This window comes from Triticum urartu, chromosome 2A (assembly GCF_056163025.1).
Source record: "Triticum urartu cultivar PI428250 chromosome 2A, HENAU_Tu73, whole genome shotgun sequence".
In the NCBI taxonomy this organism is placed as follows: Eukaryota; Viridiplantae; Streptophyta; class Magnoliopsida; order Poales; family Poaceae; genus Triticum; species Triticum urartu.
Genome location: NC_141874.1, coordinates 213,807,463 through 213,835,067, shown reverse-complemented (window position 1 = coordinate 213,835,067; position 27,605 = coordinate 213,807,463). Strand labels below are relative to the sequence as shown.

Genomic DNA, 27,605 nt, shown 5'->3' with positions numbered 1-27,605 from the left:
ATTCTTCTTATCATTCAATTTATAGTAAGGTATGGGTCCGGAGCTCGACACCCGATACAATGGGCTTAAGTCTTAAAAAACTTCAGTGCATATTTAACATGGAGCAGATCATGGACAATGACTGCTTCAACACAGCCGTGCGTATGCTGGCATGTGACGAGGGAGTATTGTTCACATACCCTCCTGTGCACTACATGGATCTACGATTTTGTGTAAATTATCTTAACTCTTCATTCTATGTGTCATTATTATCAACATGTTGAAACAATATTTCTTTTTTTTACTTAGTCCATGATGTTAGAGTCAACACGAGGTCAGAAGTTTTGCGAGAAGGAAACTATTCAGAGTTTGGCAACATTATTTGATAGCTGGCCTGAGATGGACAACGACATCTCATCGTGCAACAAGGTAAGTAAATTATTTTATCAATTGTTATCATGGTTTATTGTTGTTTCTAATACCTGCACTTGTAGATTTATCTTCCCTATGCATCCATCGGCCGATACATTTTGTACGTCATCGACAAAGAGGCACGTCGTCTATATATTATGGATCCTATTCAAACATCACAATCGTTAGAGGAGAAAAATTTGAGGCATGCACTGAAATTAAAAAGTTTTGCAAGGGATTTCAAAGAAGCACTCGAAATTAAGCTGCCTGGTTGGAATTATGATCTATCTAAATGGCAACGTTTATTTCCGTCCGGTGTTCCAACGAGTATAGATGGGTAATGAATTCATAACAAAAGCATTTACTTTTGTTATTACTATATTCTTTACATTGTTAATTTAATGTTTTACAAGAATTTGTCTGGCTATTTTGTTTTTCATTTTATGCTCTGGTGGAACGGTGAAGATTTGGTCAAGCCGATTTGCGCAGTGAGTATTGTCCATTACATGTTTTAAGACCTTCGGCATGAAATTTTCATACTAACTACATGTATGCGTTTGTGCAGGATGGGTATGAATTGAGAAAGCAGTTTTTGTTATACTTGCTAAAACATCGTGGGAATGAGGCTAAAGGAAACTTACCGGATATTGTGCAAGAATTTCTTAAGCGCATCATCTAGATATTAATAGCTTTGTAATAGATGTTTAGTTGGAACATCGCTTAGTTTGTTACATGGACATGTCTTTAATTTTTCTTATGTTATCAATTTACATTGCAAAAATAAAGTTCAGTTATTAAATAATTATGTTTCTGTTATATTGTTTGTACGTGTTGAATTTAACATGTAACTCCTGCAAACTTTTTCAAGAGCCCGTGGCAACGTACGGGCACTCTACTAGTAGTCTTTAAAAGTCCTAGCTGATGAAAAAAATGAGCAATATATTGTAATACTGCTGCCTCAACAAGATTTTTTTTGAGAGTACGCAAAATGCGTACCTTAGCTTTATAGAAGGCAGAAGGTTAATTACAAGAATTACAATGGGTGGCTAATCCCACAGCGGGAGCCAACTCAAACTTCACTCCACTCCACACACTAAGCAACTACTCGGCAAGCTGTTGAATTCCTCTCCTTCGAGCCGCTTTCCAAAGTCTTAGTTCTCGAGCAATAATGTCCGCGGCCCCCACTCATTGGCATTGTTGGAGTGCGAGAACACTCTGCCGTTTCTTTGCTTCCAGAGATTCCAGCATATCAAGATGACGAGCGCGTCAAATCCCTTACGGTGAGGCTTGATGATGCGTTTCCTGGAAACTGACCACCATGACTCCAAACGATCTTGCTGTGTTGGGAGTATAGAAAGCTCAATGCCTAGTCGCCTGAAGCAAATGAACCAAACTTGGCGAGCATAGACGCATTGCAGCAAGATGTGATCCACCGTGTCCTCTTCCTGCTCACAAAGGAAACATGGCGCGCTATGATCTTGAAGGCCATGCCGTTGCCTCCTATCGGATGTCCAAACGCGGTATTGCAGCGCTAGCCATATGAATATCTTGCAGGTCAACGGCGCCCAACATTTCCATATTGCCGGAGAGCATTGAAATCTGATGCCTCCCTCGCATAGCATTTTATAGGCGGTGTGGGCTGAGTAGATACCATTAGAGCTCCATTGCCAAAGTGGTTTGTCTTCAGAGTCAGGGACCAGGCTCATACCAATGATCAGATCTCAAAGCCGGATGGATTGCACCAGGGCATCCGTGCTCATATCCCCAACAATGTCAGATGTCCAAGTATGAAGATGTAAAGCATCCTTAACCGTTCTCCTATTGGCGACCTGTGTCTTGATCATGGCTCTGATCATCAGAGCCACCTCAGCGATGGAGCTTCCATTGATCCATTTGTCCTTCCAAAACAACACACGTCTCCCATTGCCAACCTCCCATTTGACCAAGCTGTTGAACGCCATGGTCACTTGTTTGTCGGCCATCAGGTTCAGCCCTTGCCATGGCCGGAGATCGTCCGTGCGCTTGAGCCATTCGCAACGCAAACGGAGCGCGATCCCTTGCTTGTAAAGATTTAGCACACCGAGCCCTCCTAGGTATTTCGGCTTGCACACACACTCCCATGCGACCAGGCACTTGCCTCCATGGACCTCCTCCGTCCCAGCCCAGAAGAACTTTCTGCATCCTTTGTCAATTTTTTCTAACGCCCACTTAGGAGCCTCCGCGACGATCAGGTGGTGTGTAGGCCGCGCTCGAACCACGTGATTGGCCAGAGAAAGTCGTCCAGGCCTGGTGATAGGCCCTCTTTGCCATCCCGGCATTAGTTTAAGCACTGTGTTAATGATCGGTTGCCAGTCAGATCTCTTGAGATGCTTGATACTCAGCTGCAGCCCTAGGTATTTGATCGGAAATTTCTCCATTGTCCAAGGAAGCGCCTCCTTCACCAGTTCCTCCTCTTCCTCGGAGGCTCTGATCATGACAGCCGAGGACTTGGCAAAGTTTATGACCAGCCCCGATGCCTCTCCGAAGATTCCAAGAGCTTCCTTCACAAAAAACAGATCCGATCTTATCGGCCTAATGAAGAGGACAACATCATCCGCGTAGAGAGACAGCCGCTGCAGAGGCGTACAGCTAGGAATCTTGCTAAGCACCTGCAGCTCTTGAGCCTTGATCATCATCGCTGTAAGCACATCCATAGAAATAACAAAGAGGAGAGGGGAGAGGGACTCTCCTTGGCGCAACCCTTGCGCATGCATAAACTTCTCTCCCGCACATCCATTGACCACAATTCTGGAGCTTGCCGAAGTGAGCAGAGTTGCAATCCAAGAGATCCAGCGGGTAGAGAATCCCTTAGCTTGAAGCACCTCGAAAAGAAACGGCCAGGATAGGGTGTCAAAAGCTCTCGATATGTCAAGTTTCAGCAGCACACCTTTGGTTTTCCTCTAATGAAGTTTGCGAGCCATTTGTCTAACGAGCAAGAAATTGTCATGGATGCTTCTGCCCTTGATAAACGCGGACTGATTGACACTCACTATTTCTCCCATCCGCCTACTCAGTCTGGATGCAAGTAGCTTGGAAGCGAGCTTGGGCGCACTGTGAACAAGACTGATCGGCCGGAAATCCTTGACCTGGCAGGCATCCGGCTTCTTTGGTAACAGTGTAATCAGGGCCTGATTTAGTCTGCCAAATCCCCTGCCATTATTGAGAAATAGCTTGTGGATTGCAGCAATAACATCTCCTTTAATAATAGCCCAAGCTTTTTGGAAAAAAATTCCAATGAATCCATCCGGCCCGGGTGCCTTGTCCGCGGGCATGTCTTTGATCACCTTCCAAATTTCCTCCTCATGAAAGATAAGATCTTGATCCGACAGATCAATAGGTGAAATGCCCACAAAGTCTAGGTCAATAGTATGCGCGCAAGCCATGGATCGGCCAAGCAGATCTCTGTAAGCCTCAAAGAAGGCACACTACTTCCCCTTCTGATCAGCAATGACATGCCCCTCCGAGTTGATAGCAGGGATGAAATTTTTGGATTTCCTGCCATTGGCCACCAACTGAAATAGCTTGGTGTTAGCGTCTCTGTCTTGCAACCAGTTCATCCTCGACCTCTGTCTTGCAATTGTCCTCTCCAGCGAAGCAAGACCAAGCACAAGTCGTTTGAGAATGTTTCTAAGCCCTCTCTCCTCATTAGAAAACACACAAGATTCTTGAGCACAATCGAACCTGAGAATCACCAGGTTGGCCACCGCTATCTGAAGCTTGATGTTCCCGACTCGCCGCTGTCCCCATGCCGTGAGGTGTTTGGCACAGTTTCTGAGTAGTATATCCAACCGCAAGAAGGGGTCAGTGATGGATTGGTCGCAGACCCATCCTTCGGCCACGGCATCCAAAACCCCTCCAGTTTCACCCAAAAAAGCTGAACCGCCCGCGCGGCTGCAAGTGATCTTCCATAGAGAGGTAGAGGGGACAGTGATCCGAGATTCCAGTGGATAGAGCCTGCAGCAAGCACTCCGGGTACTCTAATTCCCAATCTATCGAAACAAAACCTCGATCAATTTTCGTCATCGTAGGAGCGCTCCTTTCATTGCTCCACGTGAACCGCCTGCCATGGAGGAATAGCTCTTTGAGAGCATTGTCATCCACAAACCGTTTGAATCTCCCCATCATCCTTCTATCTAGAAGATTGTTGTTCTTGTCAGCCGCATGGAGAATGAGGTTGAAGTCGCCTATCGCCATCCAAGGTCCCGGGCAAAGAGCCCTCCTGTCCGAGAGTTCTTGTAAGAACACGACCTTTTGCGGGTCCTCTTGAGGCCCATACACTACCGAAAGCCACCATGTAGCTCCTTCCCTCGGTGCGACATATCCCGTGATAAAGTTAGTGTCGCGAACCGTGTTAGAAACCATCGCATTGGAAGAGTTCCAAGCAATGATGATGCCACCTCGAGTGGCCAAAGCCGGCAAGTACGCAAAAACGTCATAAGATGGCCCTAAACATTGCATAATCACATATTGGTCTACATGCTCTAGTTTAGTCTCTAGGATGCACCAGATCGAAACATGCATAGAATCCGCTAACTCCCTCAACGCATCCCTCCTAGCTGGACTATTAAGGCCACGTACATTCCAGCATACTAACTCCACAGGTGAGTACGACATAGGGAGGCAAGACTCCAATGTCGGTACCACACCTTCTACGCGGACGAGGCCACGAGCTTCTCCATATCTCCCTCAAAGTTCAACGGGATTGCTTTGCCGAAGATTGCAGCGATCGCCCTTAGTTGTGGCTCTTGGAGTGGCGAGTCAAACATGTCACGAAGTTGACCAAGGGCTCCCTCCGATATGGCCAGATCATCATGGCCAATGCCCAATGTTTTGAGCAGGATCGTTTCAGCCGCAGACGCTTTGGATTTAGATCTTGCCGAAGAGCACACTAATCTGGTGTTACGCCGGGTGTGAAGGGGTCCTGACCAGCGCGAACACCACGCATAGCTTCGATCTCCTTAAGCAGCGGGGGCAAGTTTCTTGAGTAATCTAGTGCAGGAAGTTTTGATGTTGCCCAAGGCAACCTGTTCCTTCTCTGTGAGTTTATCTCCTTCCGCCAGAACTCCCACCCCTTGGGCGCCTATTCCATGTGATGGGGCCACAATTTGCATGCCATGCGACGTAGTCATGTCACATGCACATGCAGCATCAACCAGATCCCTAGGTGGCCCCACCACCACATCAGCCTGGGGCGACCCGTCCTGGTGATCATTCGCGCTGGCACATCCATCCAACGCACCGAAATCTGAGCCCCGGCGCAACTGGGTGGGATGAGCTCCGCCATTGGCTGCCAGCCGTTCGTCTCGGGTTGCAGGGCATGCAACAGTTCTGACCGGATCAAATGTGCCTCCGAACCCAGGTTTGTAGCGACAGCTGTGGATGCCACACCACCATCCTGGAGCATCAGATCTGTCGTGTCCATGAGTGCGGCAGACGGTCCCACCGGCTCCACCACCTTGGCAATCATAGACTCAGTCTTGTCTGACCTCAGTTTTGGGATCCGTGGCTCCCCCACCGAAGCTGGCTCTGCCAGCCCAGCTACCAATGGGACGGCCAGTGGGACCGGCATGGGATCTGCAACTGCCAGACCATGGTCTCTCGAAGGTTCCACCGCAGTCTCCACCAATGGATTGGCTTGCGCGCCTACCACAAGTGCCGGCTCCACCATCTGGGCACCTGGGCCAGCGGGCATGACCGAGTCAAAAGCACCTCCAACTCCTGTGTTGCTCTGATCCGCCGGTGAGGGGATGCCAAGTGTTGGCATCGGATTCGCTATCGGCACCCCCGGGCAGGGCCTCTGATTCGAATTTCCTGGTCTTCCCGAGCCTGGCACTTGAGGGGCCCCAGCAGGAGCTTTAACGGACAGCTCAGACGTCATTGGCGGAATCCTCCAGTCCGAGGGCCCCACATGACCAGCCAGAGCTTGCCGGTAGGAGCGGCCACCGCCGCCTCCGCCACCTGTCGCCGGACCAAACAAACGCCGACCAGCACCGCGATCATCCAAAACACCTCGCGTCCAGGGAAGAACTTGCACGTCACCACCTGGGCCCAGATCATCGGAGTCATCCGGCAGCCCGCTCTGCCCGCTGTCATCCGAGCTCCCTTCCCTTCTCCAAAGATCCGGAGCGGAGAAATCCCTCATCCGCCCGATGTGAATGATGGTGGGATACTCCAGCAATTGCAGGAAGGACGGACGGCGCGCCGCGGGGTCCGGGAACTGCTCCGGCGGCTCAGGCACCCACAGCCGCTTAGCAACCGGCACCTCGTCCGGATCCACACACCACGCAGAAGCTTGAACAGAGATAGGTCTTCTCGGCTATCAGTTTCCGGTGCCAGGCTATCGATCCAGCAAGAATCCCCAAGGAGTTTGGCCACCGTGCCGCGCGACCAGGCATGCGAAGGAACACCCTCAATCATGATATCCACCTGCGTCCGCATGATCCTGGATTTCGCTTGAGCTTGACGAAGCTAGGGCTTGACGAAGAGCTTGAACCTATCGTGCTCGATCGCGGGGACACCCAGCACTCTGTTCCGGAGCTCATGCGACGCAAACACAACCAGAAAATCCTCGGGATGGTACTTGTGCACGGAGAAGCGGTGCCGCGGCATGTCAAGCTAGCGCGAGATGGCTACCGCCACGTCCTCACAAGACACCGGCGGCCTAGCTCCGCCAACGTACATCACAACCGCGAGCTGCAACCTGCGCTCAAGCTCGTCCATCCCCGGCGAGCATTGCAGAACACAGATGCCTGCCTGCGCAGCTGGGGAGGCCACGCCGGCCATCACGGGAGGGAGATTGGGCGCAACTGACAGAGCTAACGCACGCGGTGCACTCTGTCCAGGCTCCTGCAATGTCCTCCCCATGGGTGCAGCCACTGGCAGTGCCGGCACCGTCTCGGACACCTTAGCAATCACAGCGCGCCGGAGCTCATCCTCCGGGGTCGGGCTCCTGGGTCTCTTGCACTGCGATGAGACATGCCCCCGACAGGCCGCAACGAATGCACACAGGGTCGTTGGTGCAGTCTTGCCGCTGATGCCCCTCCTTGAAACAGCGAAAGCAGAGTCCATACATGTCCTGAGGAATCTCACGGCACAGAGAGGAAGACGAGGGCGAGGTGCTCCGGCGGCCGCCATCAGCCTCCTGCTGACGACGGAACGCCTTCCGGCGATGCCACATGGCCTTCCGGGAAGGCCCCTTCTGGCGCCAAGCCTGGTCCGGAGCCGAGGCCTCAACACCCGCCGGAGCGACACCCGCAGACGAGGAGTGCGCTGAGCCAGGCGACCCCGACAGTCCTAGCCCAGAGACGATCGGTCGCTCCCGAGGAAAGGTCGAGGACACCGAAGGGGGGCTCCGCGGGCCCGAGGCCATCGGAGGCAGAGGGTGGACGCCGGGGCCGGAGTGGCCGCCGGCGGGGAGGGAGGTGGGCGCTGGGGCCGGAGCGGCCATCAGCGAGAGGAGGGGGAGCGAGAGGAGGGGACCTCAGCGGTTTTCTCCCAACGGAAGAATAACTACAATCAAAATAAAACTAACCCTCAACAAGATTTTGAACCTGGTACTTCTTGACACTACTGCTGCAGCGAATACAAATGAGCTACCAATGGCATTACGAGTGGCAGGCGCATTTCCCCACCCCCCCACTAGCACACTGCGCATCTCCCCACCGCCGTTGTCATGCTATATACAAGTGGCAGGTGGAGAAGCACACCCACAAGGCCACAACTACTAACATGCATACAAGTGGTGAAGGAAATATGCCCTAGAAGCAATAATAAAGTTGTAATTTATATTTCCTTATATCATGATAAATGTTTATTATTCATGCTAGAATTGTATTAACCGGAAACTTAGTACATGTGTGAATACATAAACAAACAGAGTGTCACTAGTATGCCTCTATTTGACTAGCTCGTTAATCAGAGATGGTTAAGTTTCCTAGCCATGGACAAAGAGTTGTCATTTGATAAGCGGGATCACATCATTATAGAATGATGTGATTGACTTGACCCATCCGTTAGCTTAGCACGATGATCGTTACAGTTTCATTGCTACCGCTTTCTTCATGACTTATACATGTTCCTCAGACTATGAGATTATGCAACTCCCGAATACTGGAGGAACACCTTGTGTGCTATCAAACGTCACAACGTAACTGGGTGATTATAAAGATGCTCTATAGGTGTCTCCGGTGGTGTTTGTTGAGTTGGCATAGATCAAGATTAGGATTTGTCACTCCGAGTATCGGAGAGGTATCTCTGGGCCCTCTCGGTAATGCACATCACAATAAGCTTTGCAAGCAATGTGACTAATGAGTTAGTTACGGGATGATGCATTACAGAACGAGTAAAGAGACTTGCCGGTAACGAGATTGAACTAGGTATTGAGATACCGATGATCAAATCTCGGGCAAGTAACATACCGATGACAAAGGGAACAACGTATATCGTTATGCGGTTTGACCAATAAAGATCTTCATAGAATATGTAGGAATCAATATAAGAATCCATGTTCCGCTATTGGTTATTGACTGGAGATGAGTCTCGGTCATGTCTACATAGTTCTTGAACCCGTAGGGTCCGCACGCTTAACGTTCTGTGACGATTTGTATTATGAGTTATGTGATTTGATGACCGAAGTTTGTTCGGAGTCCCGGATGAGATCAGGGACATGGCGAGGAGTCTTGAAATGGTCGAGACGTAAAGATCGATATATTGGAAGGCTATATTCAGATATCGGAAAGGTTTCGAATGATTCGAGTATTTTTCGGAGTACCAGAGAGTTACGGTAATTCGTATTGGGCCTTAATGGGCCATACGGGAAAGGAGAGAAAGGCCTCAAGGGTGGCCGCGCCCCTTCCCCATGGACTGGTCCAAATTGGACTACGGAAAGGGGCGCCCCTTCATTCCTTCTCCTTCTCCCTTCCCTTTTTCCTATTCCATGTGGGAGGTGGAATCCTACTAGGACTAGGGAGTCCTAGTAGGACTCCACACTTCGGGTGCGTCCTATGAGGGCCGGCCTCCTCCTCCCTCCATCCTTTATATACGTGGCCAGGGGGCACCCCATAGACACACAAGTTGATCATTGATCTCTGAGCCGTGTGCGGTGCCCCCTCCACTATAATCCACCTCAGTCATATCGTAGCGGTGCTTAGGCGAAACCCTGTTTCGGTAGCTTCATCACCACCGTCATCACGCCATCGTGCTGACGAAGCTCTCCCTTGACACTCTACTGGATCGCGAGTTTGTGGGACGTCACCGAGCCGAACGTGTGCATATCGCGGAGGTGCCTGTGATGGCCTGGCTTATTAGGGATGATAGACTACTCATATCAATAAGGAATTCCTTCTTTTTCGGGAGCCCATTCGGACAGAACTCCAAAGTTAAGCGTGCTCAGCTTGGAGTAGTGCCAGGATGGGTCACCGACCGGGAAGTTGCTCCCGGGTGCGCATGAGTGAGGACAAAGTGCGCAGAAAAGACTAGTATTGATCTGTGGGGCCAGTCTAGATCCTGCCAGGAGTAACGACCACCAGCGGGTGTGTCCGAAGCGTTACAAGTTGGTATCAGAGCCGACCCTCGCGGTTACACGGATGGTTGCGGACAGGTGCGTGGTCATGTTGTTCATGACGTTTGTGACCCGTCGTGGCACATGGCATGACACATGTACTGGACTGGAAGCACAGACGTATGTGCCAAGAGGGAACGTTCCTGTGGCCCGACGAGGACATCGGTTCCTCTGAGTGGGGGTGTATGTGATGGCCTGGCTTATTAGGGATGATAGACTACTCATATCAATAAGGAATTCCTTCTTTTTCGGGAGCCCATTCAGACAGAACTCCAAAGTTAAGCGTGCTCAGCTTGGAGTAGTGCCAGGATGGGTGACCGACCGGGAAGTTGCTCCCGGGTGCGCATGAGTGAGGACAAAGTGCGCAGAAAAGACTAGTATTGATCTGTGGGGCCACTCTAGATCCCACCAGGAGTAACGACCACCGGCGGGTGTGTCCGGAGCGTTACAAGTTGGTATCAGAGCCTTCCCCGACCTTAGGAGCCCCCACTGCTTGATCGAATTAGCTGACGAGTTGAGTCTAGAAAAATGTTTTGAGTCATTTAGGAATTATATATCGGAGAGTTTAGGAATTCTTTTTACTCCTCAATCCCTTCATCGCTTTGGTAAGGCATCCTGACGTAGAGTTTTGTCTCTTCTCTTCTCAAATTTCACTAAAAAAAATTTAGGATCACGCGGGTATCTTGGAATCGTTCCGATCGATTTGTGACGAGAACATTGTTCTTGGTGCCTCCTGTCATTTAGGGGTTGTGGCAGTGTCCCGGGGAGTTGAGCTCCGAGGTGTTGTCGTCACAATTTTATCGTTGCAGTTCTGGAATACCTGAGATAGTTTCGCCGACATCAAAAATCTCTTTTATGCAGTTGTTGGTGAGATAACCTCGACGCCACCCAGTACTGGGGCGGGAGTTTGGGAGTATTGCCATAACTCGTATAACGAATGCTTTTCGAAGGTTGAGGTAGACGATTTCCGAAGGTTTCTTGGTTATGTGTTGAAGGATGGATACAGCTGGATGTAGGATTTGCTAGTTTTGGGTGAGATATTATGCTTCCCCTGTATCCCCAACAACTGATTGCATAACCGGAAAGTTTCGGGAGTTTATAAGTGGGAATTCAAGTAGCTCTTAGGATATCTTTCCGACATATGTATGATATGAAATTGGGGTTCGATGTCTAGTGGTCCGCCTATTCACGGTTGGTTTTACAGTGGTCTCGTTGTGTCTTAAAGAGTCCTTGGCTATGCTGACTCGGGGACGCTTCGTATGTCATGTGCACTGCCTTGTACATGATGGTGCTGTACGATCGAGCCCGTGTAGGCCCCACCATGAAAACTTCGGACGAAATCTCTATCATATGTTTGTTCCGGCTTATTTTGCAAGCCAATCCTTTGTTTTTTGTTTTGATTGTGGTATTCGAGTTGCTTCGAAGTCAAATGTTGATTCCATACCTTCTCTAAACGGTGTTCTCATATTTCTATGGGAATACTAATCCTTCTTGATCATTGAGATTGTCATGACAATCCTTTTCAACCGGCGTATTTCTCTTCAAGTGGATCCGATCAACATCCGCAAGATCAACTCAAGTTTTCTCAATGTTGTTTTTTTCATCCGTCTCCAAGTTGCCTTTGTTTTTCCCACCCACCCACCCTTTTTCTTCAAGGACTAAGATTTCTTTATCAAGTATCCTTTTATTCATGTGAAGTCTCTCCATTCTTTTCCTTCATGTTCTTACCCGGTGATTCTCATGAAGATTCTAACGGAGCTTCAAGTTCGTCACTCTTCACTTGTTTTCTTCTCCGGTGGATCCAATTCAAGCTTTCGGTGTTGTTCATATTCTTTTCCGTATTTCAAATGTTTTCTCATGCCGGTGCACCTTATATTTAGTCATTCCACGCTCGTTATTCTATTGTTCTGGAGTGCTCAAGACATCTCGAAGATTCGTGTTTCCACTCTGCTTTTGTAATCCTTTTAAGCTCTTTCGAAGTTGTTATCTCATTCAAGCTATTTAATTCAACCGGGGCAATCTTCCTTTTAAATCGTTCAATGGTGTATCTTTTGAGTGGGCCCTAACCCACAGGTCTTTTCCCAGGATCTTACCTAACTCTTCTTATTTTCCCGAAGTTATCCTCAAATTTTTCTCAAAGTTTGACGTAAGAATGAGTTAACATCAGTCAAATGCCTTTCTCCAAGATCGGTTAAATTATTTTCATCGTTGGCTCAACCTCTTCGCTTTTGATTTTTCCTGAGTGTCTCAACGATTCTTGGTGGTGTTTCTCGTCGTCATTCTCAGATTTTGAAGACCGAAGAAGAGTTCCTCTTAAATCCTTATCCGTTCTCTTGAAGATTTGTGGTTCTAACTTGATGCCTTCCTCTCATAATTGTTTTTGATTGTGAGAATTTTTTTCCACCTATCCGGAGAAATTCAGGAGTCTTTTCTGCTGATTCTCCGAAGCGACCTATTCATTCTTAGCTTTCAGCTCTATTTCTCTCAATCTTACTGGTGCATCATTCAATATTCTCTAATCAGTTCATGATCTCTTCGTTCTTTTGTATCTAAACTCTCTCATGTGTCTTCGTTCAGTTGCTAATTCTTACCGGGGATTCATCCCTTTTCATCATTCATTTCCAATTCTTACGGTGGTTCATTCAAGATTCTCTTCTTTTGTTTATCATATCAATTTATTTGTTATTTCTATCCTACCAGTGGTTCGTTCAATATTTTCCCAGGTTGGCGCTATATCTATCTTAATGCTCTCGACGAGAATAAGTAATATGCAAAATCCGCTGCTTGTCATCAATTTAAATTGGTGAAATATACGCATAACATAATTCTTATTCTTGTTTCATCCAAGTGATTAATTCCTTATTCCGGAGGTTCATCAAAATTCTTGATCTCAATTGCTCATCTTATCTTTTTTTCCGGAGTTCCAAGCCCTTTCAATTATATCACCACGAGGACCCGTCTAAATCATTACAAGGTTTCACCTTGTGTTTCCAACTTGTCTTTATTTTCGTTATTCTTTTTGTTTACCGGAGTTCTTCATGAAGGTTCTACATGATGGTTCATAAAGGATTTAATTCCTTCTCGAAGTGTTCATCAAGTTTCTTTTCGGAGGAGATCAAGTATTCTTCATCTTGCAATCCAGAGTGCAATTCTTCCTTCCGTATCAATAGAGGTGGTATTATATCATTCTTGATAATTTGAGTTCATGTTTCATGATTCACATGTGGTCAAGAATGGGATATTAAAATCCATCAATCTCTTCCTTGGAGTTATCTTGGGTTATATTTCACCTTAAGCCTTCCCTAAGGTTTGTTGCTGTCTATGGTGCTTATAAAGGACCCAAGTTCTTCTTTATCCTCCTGGTGAAATATTTTCTCGTCTCCTTGTTCATACCAATCCAATTCTTTTTCCCGTGAGTGGCAGGTTGTCACCTCATAATTTGAGATGTATTCCATAAGACCATATCAAGCGTATTCTTTTCGTTGTTGGTGTTCCAACAACTCCGCTCGACCCGTCTCCTAAGGATGCCTTCTCAAGCTCTTTTGTGGCATAAGATGGCATTTTCGTCTCCATTCTTTTATTTCAATTATCTATCTTCTATTCTTTCGTTCCGGAGGCATTGTGTTGTTGCTCTCTTCAACCCTTCTTCTTGTTCTTGTCAGGACCTTGTTCTTTTCATGCTTATCCTTTTAACCAGAGTGTCGCGTCCTCTTTTCAAGTATCCTCTCATCTTGTCAAGATCATGTTCAATTCCTTCCATTTCCAACTGGAGTATTGTCGTAATTGATCTTTATCATTCCTTGTGCTTCTCGTTTCAACCGGAGTGCTTGCATGTAATTCTTGTTCATTGCAATCTTTTTCTTATGTCGTCAACCTACAAGGTTCTAGTAATGTTCTTTGTTCCTCTTGTCTAATGGAGTGTTTTCAACTTCGTTTATCTCCGATGTATTCTTTTATCGAAATGGTTTAACTTTTCAAGGTTCTTTGGTTTCACTCGTTTGTCGATGAAGCAACTTAGTTTTTACCTCTTCTCTTTCTTTTCCGTTGTTCCTCCGGTGCCATTCTAGATCCCGGGACGAGATCCTCTCGTAGTGGTGGAGTGTTGTGACGCCCCGAGACCGATGTGCCAGGTGTCCTCCAGTTATTCGCTGTTGTTGCCTTGTCATTGGCTTGCGTGTTGCATTTCATCATGTCATCATGTGCATTGCATCATCATGTTTTAAAACTTGCATTCGTCCGGGTTCCCCGAGTTCTCTCCGTTGTCCGTTCTGAGCCCAACCACACTTGCACGCGCCCGCGGCATGTCCGAAATATTATTTTATAAGTGGCCGGAGAATGTTCTCGGAATGGGATGAAAGTTGGCGTGCGATGTTGTTTTGTTGTCAGTAGAACGCCCGCCAAGTTTCATCGCCTTCGGAGTCCGTTTGATGCCCCAACGAATAACTATAGCGGCAATATAGCCGGTCTAACGTCGGACTTTTCGGTCTCCGGAAACAGTCGCCGGGCCTCCCTCTCTTCTCTTCTCTCAGCTCGAGACCGTCTGCACAGGCTACCTACCGCCAGGTCCAACTTAACCTCTCTCGTCAGCTCGCGGCCCACCCCTCGCGCGTCCGAAAATTGTCCCGGACCCGACCCGAGCAGTCGTCACCGTCGTGTCCGGATCATCCCCAAACATCTACAAAACATCTCCTTTTTCCTATTTGTTCTTCCTATCTTTTATTTCTCGACTGTCCGATTAAAATCGGAGGAACCAAATACCCCTAACCAAAAATTCTCGTTGCTATATAAATAGATGGAACCCTAGTCCTGTCCCATCGATCCATTTAATCCTTCCGCCACCGCCACCCATGTTCCTCGGGAGCTTGTCCCATCGCCAACCAAATCCCCCTCGGGATCCATTCCCCACCAACCATCGCTCGCCACCAACTCCTCCTTGCCTCGATCCAGCCCACAAGAGAGGAGCTCCTCCTCTGTTTTCTTCTCGAGGCCGCAGCAACAGCGCAGCTCCCGAGCGCACCTCACCTCTCTTCTCCTCGCTGATGGCTCCGCCCATGCCGGAGCACGCGAACTGCAGCAGCTCCTCGCGTGCCCCTGCTCCTCCCCAAGCATGCTCCAGCAGGCCGTCCTCACTACCCCGCGCCCGAGGCCCTGCCTTCTCCTCGTCCGTGCCGACCGAAGCCAGCAGGTCGCCGTATCCTTGCGTCCCTTCTCCCTTTTTCTCTGGTTCTCCTCTAACCTTCGCTCTCTGCTGCTCATGAACCAGCGCCGGCCGCCGCCGTCCCGTTCGTCTTCCAGCGAGGCGAGGCACCGAGCTCCGCCGCAAGTCCCTCTGCTGCTCTGCGTCGCGCCGCTGCTCTGCTTCCCGGAGGACCTCGACGGGAGCCTCGCTCGTGCCCCCTCTGTCCCGTCGCCCGGTTCCCGCCGCCGGCGCCCCCAAGTCCCGTCCAGCCGGCCTGGAACTTCTTCGCTGTCCGCCCAAGTCCGAGCAAGCCATCGTCCCCGGAACCTGGCCGTCTTCCTCTGCATCGAGCCAGTATGCTCGTCCGCGTCGACCACGGCCCCGCGTGACCCGCCGCCCCGCCAAGTCCCTGAGTCGTCGCGCGCCCCACATCGCCTGAAGCCGCCGCGCCAAGTCCCCTGCCTCACCTCTGCTTCGTTCGACGGAGGTGGACGACGCGCCCGGTCACTCGCGTTGACCGCGCCCCGCCTGCTTCCCCTTCGGCCTCCAAGACCCAGTGTCGCCAGCAGCCTCCCAGATCCAGCCGGCCTGCTTGCCCTGCCGGCCTGCCAAGCCTCTCTACAAACGGGCCAAAGCCCATGGTGAGCCGCCCCCAGCGCCTGCCCTGTTCGGCCCCTGTTCCAGATTCGGCCCGCATATGTTTTTTTACAGATCTGCGATTTTGCCTATTATCCAGAGACTGCAGTTTTTACAGAAAAACCCTCGTTGTCATGCATATAATAACTTATTAATCATGCATCATGTGTAAATAATTTATATATTAAAAGTGCTTAGAAATTCATCTAATTTCATAATATCCAACTTTCATCTATGTTTAAAATGTTTAAAATGATGTTTGGTTAAATCTGCTCCTATGCCATGCTAAAATGCTTTTATTCATAACTAATTAACCGTAATTCGGATTTTAATAAACTTTATATGTAAATGGGGTAGAAAATGCCTAGATTTACTTGGTGCACTCATCTTGCATGTTTAACAACTCTAAAATAATGTTTAGGGCAGAACAGGACCTAACCTAATATATGCACATGAGGAGTTCCCGGACTTGTTGTTTTGTTGTTCCGGCCTCATTTAAACTTGCCTAGATAGGTAGTTTTCTTTTGCTTAACCCCTTGTCATGTTAAGAACAATTAATATTGTTGAGTACATAACAAGATCGAACTAAATAATGGAATGTGGTGTTTTGTCAATATGCATCCCGATGCATATTGTGCTCCACTTAATTTGTAGGATTGTTTGTGCACTTTGCCATGGCATGCCTCATTAAACCGGACATGCATCATACTTGGTTGTGCATCATGCCATGATTATGTGGGGGTTGTTTACTATGTTGTTTGCTCCTTTCCGGTGTTTGCTTCTTCGGGTTGGTTCCGGTAACGTTGCGTTTGTGAGGACCCGTTCGACTACGTCCGTTTGTCTTCTTCATGGACTCTTTCTTCTTCCTTGCGGGATTTCAGGCAAGATGACCATACCCTCGAAATCACTTCTATCTTTGCTTGCTAGTTGCTCGCTCTTTTGCTATGCCTATGATGCGATACCTACCACTTGCTTGTCATGCCTCCCATATTGTTGAACCAAGCCTCTAACCCACCTTGTCCTAGCAAACCGTTGTTTGGCTATGTTACCGTTTTGCTCAGCCCCTCTTATAGCATTGTTAGTTGCAGGTGAAGATTGAAGTTTGTTCCTTGTTGGAACATGGAGATGTTGTTCCTTGTTGGAACATGTTTACTTGTTGGGATATCACAATATCTCTTATCTAATTAATGCATCTATATACTTGGTAAAGGGTGGAAGGCTCGGCCTTATGCCTGGTGTTTTGTTCCACTCTTGCCGCCCTAGTTTCCGTCATATCGGTGTTATGTTCCCGGATTTTGCGTTCCTTACGCGGTTGGGTATAATGGGAACCCCTTGACAGTTCGCCTTGAATAAAACTCCTCCAGCAAGGCCCAACATTGGTTTTACCATTCGCCACCTAGCCTTTTGTTTCCCTTGAGTCGGCCGGCTCAAGGGTCATCTTTATTTAAACCCCCGGGCCAGTGCTCCTCTGAGTGTTGGTCCACCTTGTCAGCCGCCGGTGGCCACCAGGGGCAACTCTGGGCTGGCCTACCGGAAGTTTGGACAATCCGGTGTGCCCTGAGAACGAGATATGTGCAGCTCCTATCGGGATTTGTCGGCACATTCGGGTGGCTTTGCTGGTCTTGTTTTACCATTGTCAAAATGTCTTGTAACCGGGATTCCGAGTCTGATCGGGTCTTCCCGCTAGAAGGAATATCCTTCGTTGACCGTGAGAGCTTGTGATGGGCTAAGTCGGGACACCCCTGCAGGGATTTGAACTTTCGAAAGCCGTGCCCGCGGTTATGGGCAGATGGGAATTTGTTAATGTCCGGTTGTAGAAAACCTGAAGTTGACCTTAATTAAAATACATCAACCGCGTGTTTACCGTGATGATCTCTTCTCGGCGGGGTCCGGGAAGTGAACACGGTGTTGGAGTTATGCTTGACGTAGGTTGTTTTAGGATCACTTCTTGATCATAGTTCATCGACCGTGCTTTTGCCTTCTCTTCTCGCTCTCTTTTGCGAATATGTTAGTCACCATATATTCTAGTCGCTTACTGCAGCTCCACCTCATACCTTTACCTTACCTATAAGCTTAAATAGTCTTGATCGCGAGGGTTTGAGATTGCTGAGTCTTTGTGACTCACAGATACTTCCAAAACCAGCTTGCAGGTGCCGTTGAACCGTGCCGGTGACGCAACTGAGCTCAGGAGGAGCTCGATGAAGACTTTGTCCGTTGTGTTGTTTCATTCCAGTTGATTAGTAGTGGAGCCCAGTTGGGGTCGATCGGGGATCTGTGTAGCATTTGGGGTAGTCTTCTTTTATTTTGGTTCCGTAGTCGGACCTTGATTGTATCTGGATGATGTAATGCTTTATTCATGTATTTGTGTGAAGTGGCGATTGTAAGCCAACTATGTATCTCTTTCCCTTATGTATTACATGGGTTGTTTGCGAAGATTACCTCACTTGCGACATTGCTTTCAATGCGGTTATGCCTCTAAGTCGTGCTTCGACACGTGGGAGATATAGCCGCATCGAGGGCGTTACAGTGCCATACTTTCGGTACTAGGATCGGTCGATCGTGAAGACGTACGACTACATCAACCGCGTTGTCATAACGCTTCCGCTTACGGTCTACGAGGGTACGTAGACAACACTCACCCCTCTCGTTGCTATGCATCACCATGATCTTGCGTGTGCGTAGGAATTTTTTTGAAATTACTTTGTTCCCCAACAGTGGCATCAGAGCTAGGTCTATGCGTAGATGTTATATGCACGAGTAGAACACAAAGGAGTTGTGGGCGTGGGTATATACATATTGCTTGCTGTCACTAGTTGATTCTTGATTCAACGGTATTGTTGGATGAAGTGACTCAGACCGACATTACACGTACGCTTACGCGAGACTGGTTCTACCGACGTGCTTCGCACACAGGTGGCTAGTGCGTGTCTGTTTCTCCAACTTTAGTTGAATCAGATTCAATGAACAGAGTTCTTTTTGAAGATCAAAAAGCAATCACTATACTGCGTTGTGGTTTTTGATGCGTAGGTAAGAACGGTTCTTACTCAGCCTGTAGCAGGCACGTAAAACTTGCAACAACAAAATAGAGGACGTCTAAATTATTTTTGCAGGGTTTGTTGTGATGTGATATGGTCAAGACGTGATGAGATATAAGTTGTTGTATGAGATGATCATGTTTTTGTTGAAGTTATCAGGCAACTGGCAGAAGCCTTATGGTTGTCTCTTTATTGCATAAGATGCAAGCGCCAAATAATTGATTTACTTTATCGCTATGCGATAGCAATAGTTGCAAGAGCAATAGTTGGCGAGACGACCATGTGATGACACGTTGATAGAGATCAAGATGATGGAGATCATGGTGTCATGCCAGTGACGATAAAGATCATGACGGTACTTTGGAGATGGAGATCAAAGGCTCAAGATGATCATGGCCATATCATGTCACATATTTTGATTGCATATGATGTTTATCCTTTATGCATCTTATTTTGCTTAGTTCGGCGGTAGCATTATAAGATGATCTCTCACTAAATTTCAAGGTATAAGTGTTCTCCCTGAATATGCACCGTTGCGATAGTTCGTCGCGCCGAGACACCACGTGATGATCGGGTGTGATAAGCTCTACATTCACATACAACGGGTGCAAGCCAGTTTTGCACACGCGGAATACTCAGGTTAAACTTGACGGGCCTAGCATATGCAGATATGGCCTCGGAATGCTGGAGACTGAAAGGTCGAGCGTGAATTATATAGTAGATATGATCAACATAGTGATGTTCACCATTGAAAACTACTCCATCTCACATGATGATCGGACATGGTTTAGTTGATTTGGATCACGTGATCATTTAGATGACTAGAGGGATGTCTATCTAAGTGAGAGTTCTTAAGAATATGATTAATTGAACTTTCATTTATCATGAACTTAGTCCTGATAGTATTTGCATAACTATGTTGTAGATCAATAGCTCGCGATGTAGCTCCCCGTTTATTTTTGATATGTTCCTAGAGAAAAACTATGTTGAAAGATGATAGTAGTAATGATGCAGACTAGGTCCGTGATCTGAGAATTATCCTCATTGCTGCACAGAAAAATTATGTCCTTGATGCACCGCTAGGTGACAGACCTATTGCAGGAGCAGATGCAGATGTTATGAACGTTTGACAAGCTCGGTATGATGACTACTTGATAGTTTAGTGCACCATGCTATACGGCTTAGAACCGGGACTTCAAAAATGTTTTGAATGCCACGGAGCATATAAGATGTTCCAAGAGTTGAAATTGGTATCTCATATTCATGCCCGTGTCAAGAGGTATGAGACCTCTGACAGTACTTTGCCTACAAGATGAAGGAGAATAGCTCAACGAGTGAGCATGTGCTCAGAGTGTCTGAGTGCTACAATCACTTGATTCAAGTGGGAGTTAATCTTCCCGATAAGATAGTGATTGACAGAGTTCTCTAGTCACTATCACCAAGTTACTAGACAACATATATCGTGTGGCAAAAGGAATGGAAGTATGATGTACAGGTTCGCCTAACCAGCTTCATAGTCTGTTTGGTGTTCGACATGCCTTGCTAGAGGCCGCTACCAACGGTGTAGTTCGGAGGTGTTCCGAACTGCGACCAAGCCGGCTTGAACCTAAGGGGTCGCGCGCTTAAGGGAAGGAACCTACGAGGTCGGATCCGAGGACACTGGTCGGATGTGATCCGAGCTATATTCGGATTGTGGCCGAGTAAACTTATGGGCTTTAGGGTCCGTGCGAGGCCCAAGTGTTGAGCCTGCGCCGGACGCCTATATAAAGTGGAGGTGCCGCACACTCACGCGGTTGATCGCTTCGGTACTGTCCCTAGGGTTTGCATGTGTTGTGAATAGACACCTCCACTCGCTGTCGGTTGTGTGATCGGACCTAGCAGTCCGCCGCACGACGTTCCTCCTACACGCACGGATACCGTTAGAGGTGGTGCACTTGCGCCGCTTCGGTGAACCTGTACGTGGGAACCGACTACCGGCTGTACGAGGGAGATCGGACGAGGAGGAGACGATCCACACGGATGCGCTGCCTCAACTCTTCTTCCGCTGCACGGCACTACGCGTCTAGTGGGAACGAACTGTGATCCATCTCCCGTAGCATGTTCTTGGTTATTCTGCGCATAGGAAAATTTTAATTTGCAGTTGACGCACCCTACCGTAGAACCCAACACTGAGGACCCTCCTCAGTACACCGGAGAGAGTAGCTTCGAGCAGTGGCCATAGACTAACTTAGGCCAAAGGCCTAAGCTTGGGGAAATACGTATTTCTCACCGACATTACATTCATGTTCACACACTCATTCTAGTTGTCGGTGCTCATAATTTTTCACTGTACTATCCATGCTAGTTTATTTTCTTTTCTAAGCCTTCTTCTTGTGTGTTTGAAAAACCTTAAGAAAAACAAAAAAATTAGTTGTAGCTTTTAGCTAGTTTACTTTCCATGCCTGTAGTAGTAGTAACTAAAAGAAAACCCAAAAAGATTTCTCGTTCTTCTTCTGCTTGTTGGGAGCTTTCCCGTGTAAATAGTTTTATTTCTTTTCTTATTCTTTGTGGGTCGAGAGGAGAAGACCATATTAAATGCTTAGCAGATTCCAGCTTAGTCCAATGAACGTGCACTATTATTATTATCCACACCGTTCGGTCGTGCGAGTGAAAGGCAATAATGATGATATATGATGTACTGATTGAGATGAGAGAAGCTGGTATGAACTCGACCTATCTTGTTTTTGTAAATATAATTAGTTCATCGTTCCTGATTCAGCCTATTATAAATGAAATATGTTTGTAATGACAATTAGAGATTATAGTTGCCCATGCCATGCTTAATTAGCTAGGAGTTTATAATAGTTTACCTTGTGTGCCAACATGCTATTAAAATGGTTGTGATGTGGTATGATAGGGTGGTATCCTTTTTTGAACGATTCGAGTGGCTTGACTTGGCACATGTTCACACATGTGGTTGTAACAAAATCAACATAGCGTCCACGATATTTATGTTCATGGTGATTTATATCCTATTCATGCTTGCACTCATTGTTGATTAATCTTAATGCATGTTCATGACCGTTGTCGCTCTCTAGTTGGTCGCTTCTCAGTATCTTTCTAGCCTTCACTTATACTAAGCGGGAATACTGCTTGTGCATCCACTTCCATAAACCCCAAAATTATTCCACATGAGTCCACCATACCTTCCTATAAGCGGTATCTACCTGCCGTTCCAAGTAAATTTGTATGTGCCAAACTCTAAACCTTCAAATGAAAATCTGTTTTGTATGCTCGAATAGCTCATGTATCAACTAGGGCTGTCTATATCTTCCATGCTAGGTGGGTTATTCTAACGATGAGTGGACTCCGCTCATCACTCACGAGAAAATAGCTGGTAACCGGGATGCCCAGTCCCATGCTCAAATCAAAATAATTGCAAACAAAACTCCCCCGGGATTGTTGTTAATTGGAGGCACCCGTTGTTTCAGACAAGCCATGGATTGATGTTTGTTGGTGGTGGGGGAGTATAAACTTGACCATTCTGTTTGAGAACCGCCTATAATGTGTGTAGCATGGAAGATATCGAGATCTCTTGGTTGTTATATTGACAATGAAAGTATACCACTCAAAATATTATTTATCTCTGTTTCAACTCGAGCTCTGGCACCTCTGTAAATCCCTACTTCCCTCTATGAAGGGCCTATCTATTTACTTTTATGTTGAGTCATCATCCTCTTATTAAAAAGCACCAGTTGGAGAGCACCGTTGTCATTCACATGCATTGCTATTAATTTACATTGAGTATGACTGTGACTGGATCTCTTTTACCATGAATTACAATGTCTAGTCAGTCCTTGATTTTCAGGCGTGCTCTGGATTTATGTTTTGCGGTCTTAGAAAGGGCTAGTGAGATACCATCTTGTTATATCATGTTATGATTGTTTTAAGAAAATGTTGTTATCCGAGATTTATTATTATTGCTCGCTAGTTGATTATGCCATTGGTATGAGTAAACATGAGACCTAAATGTTATTGTGAATATGGTTAATTCATAATCTTTGCTGGAAACTTTAATGCTGGCTTTACATATTTGCAACAACAAGATCAAACAGAGTTTGTAAAAGTTTTGTTTGTTTATCACTTTCAGTTTGTCAACTGAATTGCTTGAGGACAAGCAAAAGTTTAAGCTTGGGGGAGTTGATACGTCTCCGACGTATGTACTTTTCCAAACACTTTTTGACCTTGTGTTTGGACTCTAACTTGCATGATTTGAATGGAACTAACCCGGACTGACGCTGTTTTCAGCAGAATTGCCATGGTGTTATTTTTGTGCAGAAAGAAAAGTTCTCGGAATGATCTGAAAATTCACGGAGACACGTTTTGGAATTAATAAAAAATACTGGCGAAAAAATCAGCATCAGGGGACCCACACCCTGTCCACGAGGGTGCAGGGCGCGCCCCCTGCCTCGTGGGCCCCCTAAGACTCCACCGACGTCAACTCCAACTCTACATATTCACGTTCGGGGAGAAAAAAAATCAGAGAGAAGGATTCATCGTGTTTTACGATACGAAGCCGCCGCCAAGCCCTAATCTTCATCGGGAGGGCTGATCTGGAGTCCGTTTAGGGCTCCGGAGAGGGGAATCCGTCGCCATCGTCATCATCAACCTTCCTCCACCATCAATTTCATGATGCTCTCTACCATGCGTGAGTAATCTCATCGTAGGCTTGCTGGACGGTGATGGGTTGGATGATATTTACCATGTAATCAAGTTAGTTTTGTTAGGGTTTGATCCCTAGTATCCATTATGTTCTAATATTGATGTGGCTATGACTTTGCTATGCTTAATGCTTGTCACTAGGTCCCGAGTGTCATGATTTCAGATCTGAACTTATTATGTTTTCATGAATATATGTGAGTTCTTGATCCTATCTTGCAAGTCAATAGTCACCTACTATGTGTTATGATCCGGTAACCCCGAAGTGACTATAATCGGGACCACTCCCGGTGATGCCCGTAGTTTGAGGAGTTCATGTATTCACTAAGTGTTAATGCTTTGGTCCGGTACTCTATTAAAAGAAGGCCTTAATATCCCTTAGTTTCCAATAGGACCTCACTGCCACGGGAGGGTAGGACAAAATATGTCATGCAAGTTCTTTTCCATAAGCACGTATGACTATATTCGGAATACATGCCTACATTACATTGATGAACTGGAGCTAGTTCTGTGTCACCCTATGTTATAACTGTTGCATGAGGAATCGCATCCGACATAATTATCCATCATTGATCCATTGCCTACGAGCTTTTCACATGTTGATCTTTTCTTAGTTACTTTTCCGTTGCCATTGTTACAATTGCTACAAAAACTACTACTTTTACTTTTGCCACCATTACCGTTGTTTCCATATTACTTTGCTACTAAATACTTTGCTGCAGATATTAAGTCTTTCAGGTGTGGTTGAATTGAAAACTCAAATGCTAATACTTGAGAATATTCTTTGGCTCCCCTTGTGTCGAATCAATAAATTTGGGTTGAATACTCTACCCTTGAAAACTGTTGCGAACCCCTATACTTGTGGGTTATCAGAGCACCGGTTGTTTCCCTTGTCGTTGCGAAGATGAAGTCTTCCTAGTGCTCCTATTCTGTGACGTGCGGTAGTACTGCTCAAGGCAGCACTAGTACCGCAGTTGCCCATGGTAGTACCATCCATGGCAGCGGTAGTACCGCTCCTAGCACGCGGTAGTACCGTGGCCTCTGGCCCAGAACGGTGGCGTGCGCGGAAGTAATTTTTTACTTATGCACCCTACGCGGTAGTACCACTCCATGTGAGCCGTAGTACCGTGCCGGATTTTTGCACAGACCGAAACTCAGCGGAAGTAGCCACGAATGTAATTTTATTAGTCCGTGCCTTCCCAGCCCAGAATGAGCCCTGCCTTGCGGTAGTACCGCAAGGGCGCGCGGTAGTACCGCTCCAGCGGTTCTACCGCTCATTGCCGTGTGCAACAGGGCCTCCTCTGGCCCCTGTCGCGCGAGCGGTAGTACCGCACTTCCAAGCGGTAGTACTGCACTTCCAAGCGGTAGTACCGCATGCCTATGCGGTAGTACCGTGAGTGTGTGCGGTAGTACTGCATGTCGCGGGCTGGTTAATTGGGTAACGGTCGGATCTTTCCTTTCCCTATATAAGAGGGGTCTTCTTCCCCAAGTTGACCACCTCTTCCCTCTCCAAGTTCCATTGTTGCTCAAAGCTCCATTTTCACCCGATCTCTCTCCCTAGCCAATCAAACTTGTTGATTTTCTAGGGATTGGTTGAGAAGGCCCCGATCTACACTTCCACCAAGAGAAATTTGATTCCCCCCACTAATCCCTTGAGGATCTTGTTACTGGGTGTTTGAGCACCCTAGATGGTTGAGGTCACCGCGGAGCCATATTCCATTGTGGTGAAGCTTCGTGGTGTCGTTGGAGCCTCCAATTAAGTTGTGGAGATTGCCCCAACCTTGTTTGTAAAGGTTCGGTCACCGCCTCCAAGGGCACCAATAGTGGATTCACAGCATCTCACATTGTGTGATGGCGTGAGGAGAATACGGTGGCCCTAGTGGCTTCTTGGGGAGCATTGTGCCTCCACACCGCTCCAACGGAGACGTACTTCCTCTCAAAGGGAAGGAACTTCGGTAACGCATCCTCGTCTACACCGGCTCCACTCTTGGTTATCTCTTACCTTTACTTGTGCAAGCTTACATTGTGTTGTATCCCTTGCTTGCTTGTGTGCTTGTTGTTGTTGCATCATATATGTTGCTCGCCTAGTTGCATATCTAGACAACCCACTTTGATGCAAAGTTTAAATTGGTAAAAAAGCTAAAAATTGTTAGTTGCCCATTCACCCCCTCTAGTCAACTATGTCGGCCCTTTCATAAATAACACATGAATTAAATAAAAATGAATAGAAAAATGAGTTTGTTACTGTTCAGCCCTTTGCCAATGGTGCTCAATGAGATCCTTCTGAAGCTAAAAATGGGTGTTTGCATTTTCAATCTCCTCGTATGTCTGAAGAAAAGCTGTAATGCGGTTAGGGTCTCTGGCTGATTTGACACGGCTACCCACATTGTCATAGAAGAACTCCAAGTTCATGCCTCTCTCATCTTCGAGAATCATATTGTGAAGGATAACATAGCATGTCATGATGTTTTTCAAGGTCCTCTTGTCCCAAAAATGAGCAGGACCACGAACAATGGCAAACCTAGATTGCAAAACCCCCAATGCTCTTTCAATGTCTTTTTGGGCCGCCTCTTGCACCCTTGCGAATTCACATTGTTTTCTAGTTTTGGGTTCTTTTATGCTTGACAAAGGGAAAACTTTGTTTTTGCCACTCTAGCTTTTGACCACTTTGTTTATGCCACTTTTGAATTTTACATTTCACTTTTGCCACTCTTAGTTTTTGACAATACATCACAATTGCCATTCCATGGCAAAAGCAATAATTTTAGAGTGGCAATTGTGATGCATTGTCAAAATCTAAGAGTGGCAAAAGTGAAATGAAAAGTTATTGCTTTTGCCACGGAATGGTATTTGTGATGTATTGTTAAAAACTAAGAGTGGCAAAAGTGATATGTCATATTCTAGAGTGGCAAGCAAAGTAGGCAAAAACTAGAGTGGCAAAAACAAAGTTTTCCCCTTGACAAATGTGCACCAAGGAGGGTATATACCATCTGCAATATAGTACCATTTTGTGTATTCATGCCCATTGATAATGTAGTTGCAAGCAGGAGCATCACCACTAGCATACCTACCAAACAAATGAGACCGTTGCAACACATTGATATCATTGATAGTGCCCGGCATACCAAAAAAGCAATGCCAAATCCATAAATCCTCGGATGCTACGGCCTCTAGCACAATTGTTGCATCACGAGACTTGCCACAATATATTCTCTGCCATGCCTTCGGGCAATTTTTCCAAGTCCAATGCATACAATCAATGCTACCTAGCATGCCTGGCCAACCTCTCCTCTCATTAGATGCCATCAATTTTTTTTGGTCATCCTCGTTGGGTGCCCGAAGAAATTCAGGACCAAAGACACGGATGATCACTTTGGCAAACCTACGCACTGACTCAATTGTGGTATCTTCACCAATGCGAAGGTACTCATCGGCATAGTTAGCTGGAACACCATATGCAATCAGCCGCATAGCTGCCAAGATTTTTTGATATGCACTAAATCCCTTCAAGCCTGCGACATTTCTTCTTTGAGTAAAATACCGACAATTTGCCTTCCAAGCTTGAACAATTTTCACAAAGTGAGATCGGCGCGTACGTTACCTTCTCTGGAAGAGGTGCGGTGGATATGTTGGATTCTCCGCGAAGTAGTCTTGCATCAACATCTCGTTCCCGCGATGGCGATTTCGAGGAATGCAAAGACGCCCGATGGTCGATCCTCGCCACCTCTTTCGGTTCTCGTCTTCGTGCTCCTTCACGGCAAGCGCCATCACCAACGTCTGCTGCCGATAGTTTGCAAGCAGCGTCTCAACATCCGAGTCGTTTGAATCGAACGAATCGTCGAGCAAAAACTTCTCACAGGGGCTCAGTTCCATCTACATGAACAAAAATCGCACGCCGCATCAACCAAGTATGCATAGCGCTCGGCACAAAGCACAAGCAAACACTCACCGATAACTCATGGGGCGGGCGAACCCGAGCGGCGACTAGGGGCGGCTCGAGGACAGTCGATCCCCGGCGGCGGCGGCGACCAGGGGCGGCTCGTCTTGCCGGATCCGGGGGGCGGTGCAG

General features: G+C 47.0%; 1 protein-coding gene and 1 pseudogene across 1 annotated transcript; one reads left to right on the top strand and one right to left on the bottom strand.

The window, feature by feature from the left end:
* The first annotated feature begins 291 nt into the window (after positions 1–291).
* On the top strand, positions 292–1,069 carry LOC147984613 (uncharacterized). The gene is made up of 4 exons (XM_087539784.1): positions 292–408; positions 474–727; positions 803–878; positions 956–1,069. Exons 1-4 carry the CDS (start codon positions 292–294, stop codon positions 1,067–1,069), a joined length of 561 nt encoding a protein of 186 aa, XP_087395910.1.
* A 4,318-nt stretch (positions 1,070–5,387) lies between these two features.
* Positions 5,388–7,862, bottom strand: LOC147984612 (uncharacterized; annotated as a pseudogene).
* Between the last annotated feature and the right edge of the window lie 19,743 nt (positions 7,863–27,605).